At 37.5% G+C, this 14,510-nt stretch overlaps 2 protein-coding genes across 4 annotated transcripts; one reads left to right on the top strand and one right to left on the bottom strand.

Moving 5' to 3' along the window:
* Positions 1-2,599: 2,599 nt before the first annotated feature.
* On the top strand, positions 2,600-8,401 carry LOC140766110 (S-type anion channel SLAH2-like). 3 transcript variants are annotated; one of them, XM_073105537.1, is made up of 6 exons: positions 2,600-2,832; positions 4,764-4,915; positions 5,275-5,802; positions 6,248-7,018; positions 7,496-7,527; positions 7,624-8,401. In XM_073105537.1, the coding sequence occupies exons 2-6, from the start codon at positions 4,775-4,777 to the stop codon at positions 7,970-7,972; spliced, it is 1,821 nt and encodes a 606-aa protein (XP_072961638.1). In that variant the 5' UTR covers positions 2,600-2,832; positions 4,764-4,774; the 3' UTR covers positions 7,973-8,401. The 3 variants fall into 3 exon arrangements, with proteins under 3 accessions (XP_072961638.1, XP_072961637.1, XP_072961639.1); XM_073105536.1 differs by lacking the exon at positions 2,600-2,832 and adding an exon at positions 3,302-3,845; XM_073105538.1 differs by lacking the exon at positions 2,600-2,832 and adding an exon at positions 3,302-4,492.
* Positions 8,402-11,594: 3,193 nt separating this feature from the next.
* On the bottom strand, positions 11,595-12,847 carry LOC140765639 (uncharacterized). Its single transcript, XM_073104814.1, has one exon. The coding sequence runs from the start codon at positions 12,812-12,814 to the stop codon at positions 11,756-11,758; it is 1,059 nt and encodes a 352-aa protein (XP_072960915.1). The 5' UTR covers positions 12,815-12,847; the 3' UTR covers positions 11,595-11,755.
* Between the last annotated feature and the right edge of the window lie 1,663 nt (positions 12,848-14,510).

Here is a 14,510-nt window from a genome sequence, read left to right as displayed (position 1 = left end):
AGTTCACGAGCAAGCAATATTTGCTTCTCTTTTTCTTTGTCTATTTATTAAATTTTCTACGGACCATCATTTCGATCCAATGGCTTCATATCTGTCATTCCTCTGCACACTAATAAAGGCACATCTTGTAGAACAAATTTTGCTAAATAATACTGAGGATTTAAACCCTTCAAGGCTACCAACCAACGTAATCTCCCAGGAAGAAGTTGAACTAGATGTACTTCGATCACATCTTTCTGAATCATCGTTTCAACTTACGTTCAATCAGCAAATTAAAAAAAAATAGAGAATTTTATAAATCACACCTTATATTTTGCCTATTTTATGATTTGGTGTCTTTGAGGATTTCATAACGCCACCTCCCTTTTTTCTATAATGTTCATTTAACACCCTGAATTAATTTAACCATAATCAAACTGAATGATACTAGAAAGAGAATATTCTGTTATAATCTAAGCCAATCTTAGAACTTTTAAACTCCAAGTCATGGAGATCTTAAAGCTCTTTAAATGCCAAGCCGATTTTGTTGCTTGCGACCTAAAAGATAGGGAGGGAGATAAAGAAAATTTAGGGAAAGATGAAGAAAAAAATAGTTTGAGTTAAAGATATGAAGAAAAATAGATAAAGTTGGGGAAAGCTTCTAATGCTTGTATGTCATTAGGATTTTGGGGGATTCTTGTGGATTGTGGGTTTTGATATAATTTTGTGAGGTGAGGTTTAGTTATAGATAAGAGGATTTAGATTTTATGGGATTATGATTTAGTTTGGGAAAGAAGGATTTTGTGGGGATTTATGTTAGGTCAGGAACTTTTAAAGGTATTTTAGTAATCTTCAAACTAGAGTCACATAAACTATATAACATTGTTAATGTCAGTTAGTTAAAGTAACGTTAGGGTATTAAATGAACATTATAGAAAAAATGAGTGGCCGCATTACAAAATCCCCACAGACGGAGTGCTAATCACAAAATATATAAAATATAGGGTGTGATTTATAAAAGTCCAAAAAAAAAATGATCCCCAATCCACTTGGCATCAGCTACTTACTAGACTAGTATCATGGATTAAGACAGATCTTCCCCTCCTTTCGCCCAAAATAATAATAAAGAAAGATTTTAACTTGTAAACTCAAACTTCAAACCTTCATTGAACCTAGTTTCTCTGGGTATAATTCAAGGCATGACATCCTAAATATTAGCATCTTTCCTACTCTATTACGTCTTTTAGGTGTTAAAACAATCTCAGGGATAGAACAACTTCTTCTGCTCTTCGTTCTTCCTAATCTTCTCTTCTCTTAAATTGTCCACTTCAAGTTGACTATACTTCTGTCTCTTTCTGTGTTTCTATTCTTTCAAAAACAGAAACAAAAAGTCACCCTTTGAACTCATAACTTGTGGATGAATATTACGTCGTCGCCAATTTGTTTTTGGGCTCATCTTGTCTCATTCCACATATATATACTCTTAGCTGGTCACCTTCCATGTCCCAGATGAGCGTATGAAAACTACAGTTTGCGTATCAAGTTCGTATTCATAATACTTTTATTCAGACTTCCCAGTTTGACAAATGTGGTCTTCTTTCAGTGATTCATCGAGCTTGCCAGCTTTGCTACCATACCTTCACAAAGTTAGTAGGTCAGCGAGAACAATTAATAGTTTAGTGTATCTGATGTTTAACCATTATAATATTAGTTATGTGAATAGCTTAAGTTATCATACTAGTATGAAGTTATGCTGATTTGAGTGACATTTTGTCTCCTTCTAATAACAAAACCTCTATCATTTTTTAAGATATGATATATATATTGTTAGTCCGTTAATCTAGCCAACACCTTAAGTTTTTAGATCAATCGATAATTACTATATTATTAGTAGTTTTTAGAGTTCAAATCTTACTCAGATTGTTTTAATCTACTGGTTGGCTGTAAACAAGCAAAGGAATATTAATTAATAATTTTTCTCGGCCTTTTGGTTTCCCACTTGATGTCTAAATATAGCTGGATGTGGATTTCATTTATTTCAAAGGGAAGGTTCTCAGCTAGTGGTATCACGAGGAAAATTAAATAAAGATTGGAATGGGTAGGCTAGGCTTAATTATTAATCGAACACAACGGATCATAATGAGGAGTAGCACTATCTCTCATCTAGTAGTGCATGGCGGTGATGCTTATGCTATTGAGGCTGTTTATTATAAACTAATCACTGCCTTAATCTCTCGTCATAACTAGTGAGACACGGGCATTGTCTAAGGGTTAACATTTCCTCACGCAATTTGACCCATGCATCAAGTTATCATGCGAATTAAATGCATAAATTTGGTTTTAGAAAAGAGAAGAAATTACTCATAAAATATTGGGCTCTTTATACTAGATCTGTTGCACTTGAATTAGGATTCTCCAGTCTCCCAACAAAATTAATACATAATAAATAAAAAGAAAAGAAAAGAAAAGAAAATTACATCATCAATAATACAAAAAAGAAGAAAAAGTGGTTTAGTCTTCATTGCTAGAAGAAGCGTGGATGGCCCCAAAACAATGCCATATATATATATATATAAAAGAAAAGGAGAAAGGTATGGAAGAGGGCTACGCGATATATAAATGGTGGCGTTGGGCTAATTGATATATATATTGTGGCTTGTGGTTGTGGGACTTGACTTCCTTTTCCTCTTTCTCTGGAACCAGCTGTGGTTGGAGAATTCCTCTCTATATATTGCTACAATCCCCTCCTCTTCATCATTTGCTTGCTACCTACCTCTCTTTGCTTGCTTGAGAGAGAGAGAGAGAGAGAGTCCATTGGTTGTCTACAAGATCGATCCAAGAAAACACTAAGTGGTAAGTTTAGCTTCGACTCATGAGTATTTGTTTTGATTTACCTGGTGATATTAATGCTTGTAAGATTTCATACTTTCATACATATAGTTTACTACTTCACATATATATATTCTTCTTCTTCTTCTTTCTTTTGTTGATCTCTCTCACTGGCCTCCATCTTTGTCTTTCTCCTCCTTGTCTCTTCGCGAGCTATTTCCTTCCCTATTCCTCCAACCTGTCCTTTTCTCTTTGTTTGGATTCCAGAAGAGAAGGATACTTATGGCATCTCTATTCTCTCACCACCATTGCCATTGGCATCAACTGGGAGCAAATTAGATCCCCCTGGAAATTACATCTTACTACTTCCCATTTTTCACCTTTCCCTTCTTATTTTTAATGATCAGCTTTGTTCCCTTTTCTTTCTTTCAATTTTGTTTTTCCTCTGAGCATCAAGATTCGTGCACCAGAACAGTTGCTACTTACGCCAGCACAGTTGGCATGTGGTGTGGGAAAAGTGTGACCTCTGACGTGACAATCGTTTTCGGCAAATCGTAGCCGTACACTTGTCGCGTAAGGAAGGGTCCCGCCACGTGCCATCCCATTACCAACGCAGGGCTTTAACGGCTAACCTCCGCTGCTCGCTCGAGGTGTCCTCTTCCCCTCTGCTTCTTCCCTCCCCGTCTCCGCGCTAATCGTAATCGAACTGCGTACAAAATTTAGGGCTGGGTCTCCTGCGCAATCCGATCCATCGCCCGGGCACCGAGAAGCCCGCGCGAGAATCGCGAGACAGCGCTAGATTTGAGATGCGAGGGAAAAAGAAAAAGGAAAATTCGATTCTAAAGGGAATCGAAGCCGACCTCGTGGTAGATTTCTTTCCCTATAGAGTAAGGAAAATGACAATTATTTCCGAATCCTTCGAGGCCTCTCGACGATCTCGGTGTTATCCCTTGCTAGGAATCTCCTTTGGCTGTAGCAATATCGTTTACAAGCGCGTTTCTTGTATGTTGGATATATTTCTCGGAACTCAATTTGAGGTAATTCGGTTTATTTACCGTTGCTTTCAATCTTTTGGTTTTCATATGGAGCAATTATCTTTGGCTAAAAGTCCCACCTTGGGAGTTGATTGATAGAAAAGATGGTTCTTTGGGTGGATTAGGATATGGGTGTGTTTAGTTTGTGAGGAAAAGAGGCTTCTGCAGATGTTTGGGTTGAGTGAATCGATGTTGCATTTTCTACTTCGTGCATGTTAGGTGGTTGATATATTTTCTCTACGAGGAAGAATTTGTTTGTTTTATTGTGGTCCTGCTATTGTTTTAAATATGACATTAAGATATCCTTCCAACTCAGACAATGGCTGGCACATGCTCCTGTTTTATAGTTTATGTATCCCTATGTCACCTAGTTTAAAAGCATCTGAACTTTTTCCTTGGAATTTAAATTAGTCAAGGCTGATGTGTAGAATACCATTGTTTAGAGACAAACGTTTCTTAGGTGTAGCAAAGTTGATCTGAAGCACATGGTCACTAATTACTCTGAGATTCGGTGGCATGTAGTGTTTCTATACTTGTCAAGGTGTCCGGACAAGTGGGCCACTTTGGCTCAAGAACTAAGAGAAGCTCTACTTCCCTCATTGTCTTGAAATGCTTTTCTGTTTTTGTACCAAAGGACTGTATCATTCCAGGTATGACTTGCTGTTATATCTTCAAAGAGATTATTACTTCTGGCTTTCATTATGAGTTTGTTCAATGTCAACAGAACCAGTATACAGAACTTTGAAGAAACAATTGGTTTTTCTTTTTTTCTTAATATTCTACTAGTCTTAACATACGAATCATAAGTCTGGTTAGTTAAGAGAAACAAATTAACTTGATGTTTCTTTTTCTATGTTTTCACTTTCCAGTCCCTTAATGAATCACTTATCGGATGTTTTTTTTTTTTTTGGTGTGGCGTAGGGCAATTTGTTATGGTGGAAAACAAAGAGTTTCAAGCCTCAGCTATGCAGGGTTTCCAAGAAGAACTTCCATCTCTTCTCACAGCTGTCCAATCAAAAGTTGATGGATTTGATACCATTCCCATCCCGCGGCCAGAAAATGCAACTTCTATAGTAGGTTTACTGTCTTTCTGTTGAGATATCAAGTTTTCATACCCTAATGGCTATTGATGAACATACCTATGTACATATGTAATTTGCCAAATGATTATGTATTTTGGAAATAGTCTATCTTTCATTGAGTCATTTTTTCTCTTGAACTCAAGGTGCCTTAAAAATTTGTGAACTTTTGGGGGCCTTACTCTTTGCATATATGATATTCATGAATATTCTTCCCCTTTTTGGACATTCTTTATCTCCAGTTCACTTGTAAGAAAATTTCTAGCTAAATGTTAGAGAGTATTTTTTTTCTTGAACTATATTTTATTTTTATTCACGGCCTTGTTTGACATATGTTTTTGCACTTTATTCAGGGGCTAGAGATTAAAGACATTGAAAGTCAGATTAACGTAATTGATATTCCTTCACCAGATTCACCAGTTCAAGTGATCAAATCTCATCATGCTCATTCTCTGTCCATTAGCATGCCATCATCACCTTCCGGGCTTTACATAGAACAGGATCAGGGAGATCTAATTAGCCAGAGATCTATTGCTAATGGTACAAATGGACAACCAAATCTCCCTATTAATTTCAAGGTTGTAAGCTTTGAACAGCCAAAGCAAGGAATCTTTCATTCTCAACCCATGCCATTACGAAACGCACACGACAAGGCAACTCCTGATCAGCAAAGGATGCTGCGGAGCAGTAGGCTGAGAGATAAACGTTATGATTCTTTTAAGACATGGTCTGGTAAGCTTGAAAGACAAATATCAAACTTACGTGGAAAATCACAGGAAACAGAAGAGATTATTGCTGCAGAAGCTCCTGAACCGGAGCCTCTACCGCCAGTGGATCGTTATTTTGATGCTTTAGCAGGACCTGAGCTTGAGACTCTCAGGGTGAGTAATACGTCAGTCTCTTGACTCTCTTGCTTCTTGTTTTTCCTTTTTCTAATTTAATAACTAACTTCTGCAATGAGTTGTTAATATTTCAATAGTAAGATATAGTAGTCAATGCTCAATAGATACTGTTGTGGACCATACAGAAGCAGGATATGTTATGTGGTCTTGCAAAAGGTTTTAAGTTAATTTACAGGGCTGTGGTATCAAATATTTGCAAAGGATTTTTATGAACCCAAACATCAATATTACCCAATACCCAACTCCCACTTCCTCAAAAATGTCAATTTTGCAATGTGATTTGGCTAGCTGATACTTGTGTTTTAACTGAGGACCAACAAGATAACTTAATTATTTGCAGTATGTCCTGCTGAAGGTTAAGAGTTATCTCTTCTTTTAGTTTCACAATTTGGCTAGTTGTCTTACTTAGAGGAGTCTTTTGCAGGAATCAGAGCAGTTGATTCTTCCGGAAGACAAGAAATGGCCTTTCCTTCTTCGCTTCCCAATATCCTCTTTTGGTATGTGTCTTGGTGTAAGCAGCCAAGCTATCCTGTGGAAGAATATAGCTTCATCTCCTTCCACAAGCTTTCTGCATGTTACGTCGGAAATCAATATTATTCTCTGGTGCATCTCACTTGTGTTAATGAGCATCGTATCTTTGATCTACTTTCTGAAAATTATATTATACTTTGAAGCCGTCCGCAGGGAGTACTATCATCCCATTCGAGTCAATTTCTTCTTTGCTCCATGGATAGCCTGCCTATTTTTAGCACTTGGAGTGCCACCATCTGTGGCAGTTAATCTGCATGGTGCTCTGTGGTATGTGCTCATGACGCCAATCTTGTGCCTTGAGCTTAAGATTTATGGCCAATGGATGTCTGGAGGTCAAAGGAGACTTTCAAAAGTTGCTAACCCTTCAAATCATTTATCTATTGTGGGTAACTTTGTTGGTGCATTGCTGGGTGCATCCATGGGACTTAAAGAAGGGCCCATCTTCTTCTTTGCCATTGGACTTGCTCACTATTCTGTACTATTTGTAACTTTATACCAGAGGCTTCCAACAAATGAGACCCTACCAAAGGAGCTTCATCCAGTCTTCTTTTTATTTGTAGCAGCACCTAGTGTTGCTTGCATGGCATGGGCAAAGATCACAGGGGAATTCGGATATGGATCAAGGATTTCCTATTTCATTGCTCTGTTCCTCTATGTTTCTCTTGTAAGTATCTAAGCTGTTCGAAAATACCTAATGTTTTTTTTTCTTCTTTTTTTCTATTCTCTATAGCAAATATACCGGAAATGGTGTATAGAGTATAAATAGTTAGTCCAACAATGCAAGAGACAGAACTTATTAAACTAGAAAAAGTTGGAACATTATTCCTTTTAAGAGAATCAAATTTCCAGTCCATTTTAAGTATACATATGGAAGTATTGTTAATTTTATCTTGTCTTTACTTCAAATGTCCTGACTTTAGCTTTAAAGTACATTTTCATACTTAGTAGCTACTTGTTTGTTGGAAGATTTGTTGAACTATGCAGCTTCTCAATCAGTACTCAAATAGATTGTCAAACTGTCAATTTAATACCTGGACTCAGTTATTGTAGTGTTAACGAGTAAATTCAGAAATTATCTTAGTTTCTGTGGTAACTTTTTGGCATCTAAAATTTTTGTGCATTGTCATGTGTTCATTTGCAGGCTGTTAGGATCAACTTTTTTCGAGGATTCAGGTAAAGTGATACTTTCTTTTTATCCTTTGGAAGGAATCTTGCTTGGAAATGCCTTAGCTATGTGGCACATTCTAAAATCTTCTATAATCTCTGTAGGTTTTCACTGGCATGGTGGGCATATACTTTCCCAATGACTGGGGCATCAATTGCAACAATTAGATATGCATCAGAAGTGGATAATCCGTTTACTCAGTCATTGTCAGTTGCACTCTCAGGGATATCGACTATAACTGTAACAGGTTTGTTGCTGTCCACAGTTATTCATGCATTCGTGCTTCATGACCTTTTCCCGAATGACATCTCCATTGCCATCACTGAAAGAAGAACAAAGTCAAACAATAATTATGCGCATGCAAGGACTGCGAGTTCAGATGCTAAAGACATAGAGACGTGCCTTTCCAAACAAGACACTGAGGAAGCATTAAATAAAATGTTCGTCAAATGATTATGCTACAATGAGGGATTATTCCATATTTCAACATGCAGTTGGATCCTTGTGGAAGAGTGGTGGACTTTTTTTAGGGCTGAAACAGGAGTTGGAGATGAAGACTGCATAATAATCCAGAAGCTGTCGTGCCATATTATTTCGCTGAGAACTTTTTCATTTGTAATATCTTTGTATATGTGGATTGAGAGATGAGATATTAGGAGGCCTCTTTTCCTTGAAATAATGAGTTGTTTCTGAAGCAAATCGTATAGAGTTTGCTTCTCGTTGATAATCTAGGTGTTCCTCTAGCAGTGCTTGTAATTTCTAAGGAGAAAGTTCCTTGTGTTGTCTTCTCTGCAAGCATTTGATGATTACCACTCTATTGTTGGATTTTACCTGTAAATCAACTACTTCTTAGCAAGACAGCTCTGTCGTAATGTAACGGTAGCAAGAGGTATATAAAGACTTGCTTGATTGTGGTCAGTTATTAAATCTTATGTATGAACTACATGTATTAGAACTTAACGTCGAGAGGCATGAGATAAATGAGATGTCTAGTTTAAAATCCATGTCATCTGATTCGATGATCATTTGCCTGGTTTGCTATGACTTTCTTTCTTAATGACACAAAAAAGTTATTAGTCATCAAAGACGATCTGATGTACTAATATTTAATTAGTGCTATAAATAAGTTGCTAAATGATCAAACTACTACTATTAAGTTCTCAAAGTCCATGTTAATGTCTGAGTAAAAAATCAGAGATGCAAATGCATATCCTTTCAATGGTGATTGCAAAAACTCTTGGTTTCACTTCACTGATGCTTCTTCTGCAGTTAATCAAGCATGAACATAACCCTTGGAGAATTGCAAATCTGGTGGAAGAATGTAGTTCAAAACACATAGAGAGAAGTAAATCAGGCTGCAAAATTAATTTTTTTTTCCTTTTCTTTTTCTGTTCTTCCCCTTTTATGCTCAGATAGGCAGATGAATTGGATCGAATTATTTTAGCATGTGAATTTGTCTTATATATGCATGTAATAGGTTGAGCATATGTTAAAATATAAAAAATATTTAGAATCTTTACATGATCATATGCACAAACACTATGAATGTGTAAAGAAATTCAAAAGAAAGACATACTTTTAGGAAGTGGTTTGAATCACTTTGAGAGTAGTTCAAACTATTAGAAAAAATAAAGAATTTTTTATGCATAGGCATTTTGAAGAATAGTCCTAACCACTTGGGGGAATGAAAATGACTTGGAATGAATTTTCATGATAGGGAACTATGGTTTGAATGCATTGGTTTGAAGGGCAGTTTGGACTATTATTGGAGGTGTATAAGGGATCCAATCCCTAAGGCATCTCTTTGGAATATTTTTTTTTTGAGCCACCATTTTGAAGTTATTGAAAATATCAAGATCTCCGCTTTCGGAGAATCCGCGGTGGAATGTGCTGAATAGATTCTACCTATCTCATATTCTTTAGATTAGGAAAAACTTTAACTCGAGGGTCACTATGACGGAGATATTAATATCGAGGGTCACCGAGATTGAAAATCAATCAAAGGAAGCCGCACATTACAAGTTTGAGTGAGTAAGAGCTTTATCTAGCCGTGAGGATCAGCGCGGAGCCGATAAATTTATCTTGTAAGTGCTATAATTATTTAATAATTGTTTCGATCTTGAATTAGATCTGTATAGTTGTAATTATCTTTCTACACTTATTGTTACACGATTATTATTATATTAAGCAAGTATGAGATGGATCCAATCTCCTTAGAGTGGTTTAAGATATTTTCAACATACATGTTCAACAGTTGTCTTAAATTAATTGTTTGGCATCTAGAGTTTGACTTGGGATACTTATGGTGGTCATAAATACTAAGAACCTCTCTATAGTTAGGTAGCATGCTATATAAAATATAATCCACTAGTTGAAAAAAAAGAAGAAGACCTTTTGGTTGGAAATCTGATGTGGAGAATTAACTAATTGGAAATTTTTGTTTTGATTCCTGAAAAAGTAAAACCACATCAGAGAATAGAAAGTACGGGCTCATATTTATGATCATTTTCCAGTTTAAATTTTAGCTACATGAGATGACACTATTTAAGTGTCGGCTTTTCTCTGAATAATAACAGAGAGAAGAAAATAAATAGGTCTCTGTAATCTTAAATCGTTTTTATAGAATATTATAGGAAGAAATTAGAGATAAGTACTGAAAGATATATCTAAGAAGGAACCATAGTTTCCAAGGTGGTCAAAGCTAGAAACAGAGACATATCCTCATACCCAGCCATGGCTTAGTATTAAGTAAAGCCTGGCCTACTATTGCCTGCAAAATGCATTGTTCATTCGTTGGTAACAGAGTTGCCTTTATGTTGGTAGTTGCATGATGGGATCTCTTACCAAACCCTCTCCTCCCCTCCATTAAAACCCTCTCCTGCTACAAATGCAGCAATGAGATGCTTATGCTGCAGCTACAGAGCATGCAGGAAAGGAATTCTCTTCCTTCTAGGCTACCCTTTTCTTTTCCTGGCAGAGTTACATTCTATGTATACTTATCCTGCCAAAATTACATCTACCATCTTAGATCTATATCTATATCTATAACTATAACTATATCTATATATATAGTTAGGTATCTAAATGTATATATCTCTGGACTCTGTCTATCTTTGCTGCAGAATGGACCACCTTTTACCAATTGGGTGCTGCGCCGCTGGATCCTCTGACATCGTAACAGAGAGTGGCAGCTTTTGATTGAGACTCTAAGCCCTTGCTCTCAGATATCTAAGCTTAGATGTTAGAAGGCCAGCCATTTTAAGTTTAAGTGGTTCACTAGATTCAAGTTTGAACTCGTGGGGAATTTTGCCATCCCTTCCACGGAGTCTTTGGTTTGATGCCACTTGTTATATTGCATTCAATGAAGTAATAATATACATTAATGGGACTACTGGATTCGCGAGAGCAATTTGACCATAGTGTGCGATTAATTCCCCGAACCACGTGGAGATCTCTACTTCTTAGTAAGTGGCGAGTTTCACTCTCTGTTTTTATCTTGTTCCATTAAGCTTCGCAGAGTACATACGTTTAATCTAGTCTATGATTAGACTATAAACTCATGAGTTATTAATATAAACGTTGGCAATAAAATAAGCATGCAGAATATATGGCTGTGAGTTTCACTCTCTCTCGTCAATAAATCCTCCTATCATTCAATCAAATCTGGGAACAAGAATCGAAGTGAATAGCTGGTCAAGAAGACTCCCAGCGACGTCGCGTACAAGGGAGAGAATCGAGCTTGCTTCAAGCTACAGACAAGCAAAAGGAAAATAGCCTAGTGGCTGCTAATTCTTCCTAAGTAGAAGAGAGACAAATCTTAGGTGCATCCCACTTACTTTTTGAAAAGTTAGTGCCACAACCTAATCCCATCAACATATTGTTAAACAAAACAAAAGAAGAAAGAAATCCACTTGTCTCATGAAAATTGCACGATCACACTCGAAGTTTCAAACAAATATTAGTGAATAGACTTCATTCCTAAGTTTCAACAGTATCCCAAATCCCAAGTTAGTGATGTACTACTTAAATTAGATTCTCCACTTTTGACTTTTAAGTATCGGGAGGGTTGGGAGTTTAACTTAATTTCCTCTTATGATTGGATTAGAACGCTATGAGTTCTTATTATCTTCTCTTCAAAAAGAAGCACTGAGTTAAGATTTTTGATGAAAGAAGCTTACAAGAACTAGACTAAATTAGACTTACACTAATTAGTAAGAGAAACCAAGAACATAGCATTTAATTAGCAAACAAAACGACCCAGATGTCGGAGAAGGCTTGAAGGATAACAGGGTGATGGTGAGGTGAGTTCAAGGAGTAGTAGGAATGGAGAAGCCGCTCCAAATCCTTGGCTCCAAAGATTTGCCGCTCGACGATCATCTCCACCATCGACGTCCGGAAGTCGTTGTAGGGATCGCTCGATCGCTTCACGACGGCGAATCCTTTCTTCGTCTCCTTCGCAGCCACCGTCGACACCAACGGGCGGAAGCCTTCTCTCACCTTGCAGCCATCGCAGCTCGACGCCAATCTCCGCGGCGGCAGACGCCGAGAAGAGTTGCTCTTCTTCTTCTTCTTGCTATGCTTGCACTGCTTCCGTTTAGAACTACTCTTCTTGGAAGAGTTGGACAGTGGACGCTGGTAGAACTCGGAGGAGTCGGAGGAGAAGCTTCTCGATGAGAAGAAGGTCTCTTTCTCGCCTTTGACTACTTCCTCTTCGCTGCTAAAGAAGCCATAGCCGTCGTCGCTCTCCAGAGAGGAAGAAGAGCTGAACCCATAAGCGTTGGTTAAGAGCTTCTTGCTCTTCTTCTTCTTGTTGTTGTTCTTCTTCTTCTCGTAATAAGAAGAATGCATGGAAGGAGAAGAGGGTGGACACGTCCTCCCCTCCCCCTCGCCGTTCACATAAAACCCACCGTTCTCTCTAATCCTCCTCTCCTTCTTTAAACCCTTCGAATCCTTCGTCTTCACATTTTTCACCACCAGAGGAGGTGGAAGCGCGTCGCGGTTAGGCCGGCAGCCGCCGCAATCTACCGAGAAATTGCGGCGATGGCTGTCGACGGCCGAGAAGGATTTGGACCGGCCGAGGCCAACAAGGTTAGTGTCGGCGTGGACACGACGGCGGCGGGGGACGACGGCGACGTCCGAGAGAAGTGTTTGGCTTGAGGAGTTTGCGGTGCTCCGCGCGACGGAGGCGGCGGAGGAGGTGGAAGCTTTGCAGGATGAGCGGAGAAGAGACTTAGGCTGGAATATTTTTGCTACCCTCTCTTTAAGCCTACTACTACTTCTACTCTTCTCCTCCATTTGGCTTTCTTTCTCTAGCTCTTTCTATCTTAGTTTTGAATTGGATAACAGGAAGTCGTATACGGCATATATATATATATATATATATATATATTTTTTTTTGAAAAGAGGGAGAGAAACTAAGTTAGAAGTGGAATTATTGGGTAATTATTATAGGTGGAGTGGTAGCTTGTCGTTTGAGCACTTGAGAGAATAAAGTTGGTGATCTAGGGGGCAAATAGAACGAGGGGAATGTTATTGTGAACAGATTGTCTGTAGCACAGACTATAGGAGTTTCCTGTATTCAGGTACTTGGCAGCTATTAATTTGCTACGGTAGCAAGTAAAAGAGTTTAAACATTCTAATTGTTTATTAGCAACCAACCACAAGATGCCAATGTACGTGGTGCAGCAGATTAACTGACACTGGGGTGTCTGCAAATCACCACCTACATTTTAATCTCTTTTTTTTTTATCATTTATGAGCCCGAAGGCTAGGTCGGACAAAGGGCTAACCCTCCCTAGATACAGAGACACTTTAGGCCCCACCGGATTTTTAGCTGTCTAGTCTAGGCTTCAAAGTCATATGCATCGTCGAACAACTGTTTCGAATCAAACGCCGTCGAGACCTACTCCAAGTCATTGCGTTGCCAAGCTGTTCTTTCAAGCTAACCGCACTATCGAGCTATCAATCGAATTGAGCCAAGCTACCAAACCACCAACCACCAAATAATTTCTCTACAATATTGTTTGGAGTCGGAGTTGAACTCATAACCACCTTGGTCATGAGCAATAGAGTTGGTTGGTACCTATATTTTAATCTCATTGCAAACAATCTATCTTTCCTAGTTCACACTCCCGATAGAATTCATATTCATAAATAGTTCCTTTAAGCTACCAAATAATTTTATATATAATAATTATTTAGAATTAGAGTCGATCCGATGACCTTATTACCGATCTGATATTTTAATCGGAGTCCCGTGCGTTTTTACATGTATAAAACTACATGGGATTGGGTAAGAAGAAGTTTTGTTGCATGGCCCACGGTCCGACTCAAGTACTCTGAATACACGTGGAGAGAAACCGTGGTCAGGTGTATCATATATCAATAATATCTCATGAAGACAAAATATATTTGATTCTTTCTTTTTTTAATATCTTACTGTTGCTACTATCTGTGTGTCTTTTAATTGTACATACTGTGTAATTTTGGTTTCCCTTTCCCTAGACAAGCCTTTCTTTTGTTTCCCTTTTTCTCTTTCTTTTTTATTCTTACATCTAACTTCACTTTATCAAAGCCCCTGAAAGTGTGGTTAATTTGAATTCAAGTAGTGTTGGATTTTTTTACAGTTTATTTTTCTCTTTTTTATTCCATTTTTCAGAAGTTGGGGCCCTGAAAGGCTTAAAGTTTTTTATTTCTAATTTTAAAAAGTATATATTTGACTGTCTCAAACTATGTAAACCATTTTTATATATGCATTTTTTTAAATATTGGCTTAAAATTAATATCACAGGATCATATTAGTTTTTATTTAAGATAGTTATTTGATTTATTAAACAGTTAAATATATATGATAATTGATGGTGTACTTAAACCTCTTATTTTAAGAGCATTGTTATGTATGCTTACAAACACTCTACCAATAAAATAATCATGGCAACTTATTAGTCATAGTTTCATTCTCTATCTAACTACCTACTCTTTATATTGATGC

This window comes from Typha angustifolia, chromosome 8, assembly GCF_048772165.1.
Source record: "Typha angustifolia cultivar Huaian chromosome 8, ASM4877216v1, whole genome shotgun sequence".
NCBI lineage: Eukaryota > Viridiplantae > Streptophyta > Magnoliopsida > Poales > Typhaceae > Typha > Typha angustifolia.
The sequence above is the reverse complement of the archived record's forward strand: the minus strand, read 5'-3'. Positions and strand labels throughout refer to the sequence as shown.

What these genes read in the sequence shown, in the direction of transcription:
- LOC140766110 (XM_073105537.1), top strand. Translation starts at nt 4,775, where the DNA reads ATGGTGGAAAACAAAGAGTTTCAAGCCTCAGCTATGCAGGGTTTCCAA. An exon ending in CAGAAAATGCAACTTCTATA is followed by an intron (nt 4,916 to 5,274) that starts GTAGGTTTACTG and finishes CACTTTATTCAG; the next exon opens with GGGCTAGAGATTAAAGACAT. An exon ending in TGTTCCTCTATGTTTCTCTT is followed by an intron (nt 7,019 to 7,495) that starts GTAAGTATCTAA and finishes GTTCATTTGCAG; the next exon opens with GCTGTTAGGATCAACTTTTT.
- LOC140765639 (XM_073104814.1), bottom strand. Translation starts at nt 12,814, where the DNA reads ATGGAGGAGAAGAGTAGAAGTAGTAGTAGGCTTAAAGAGAGGGTAGCA.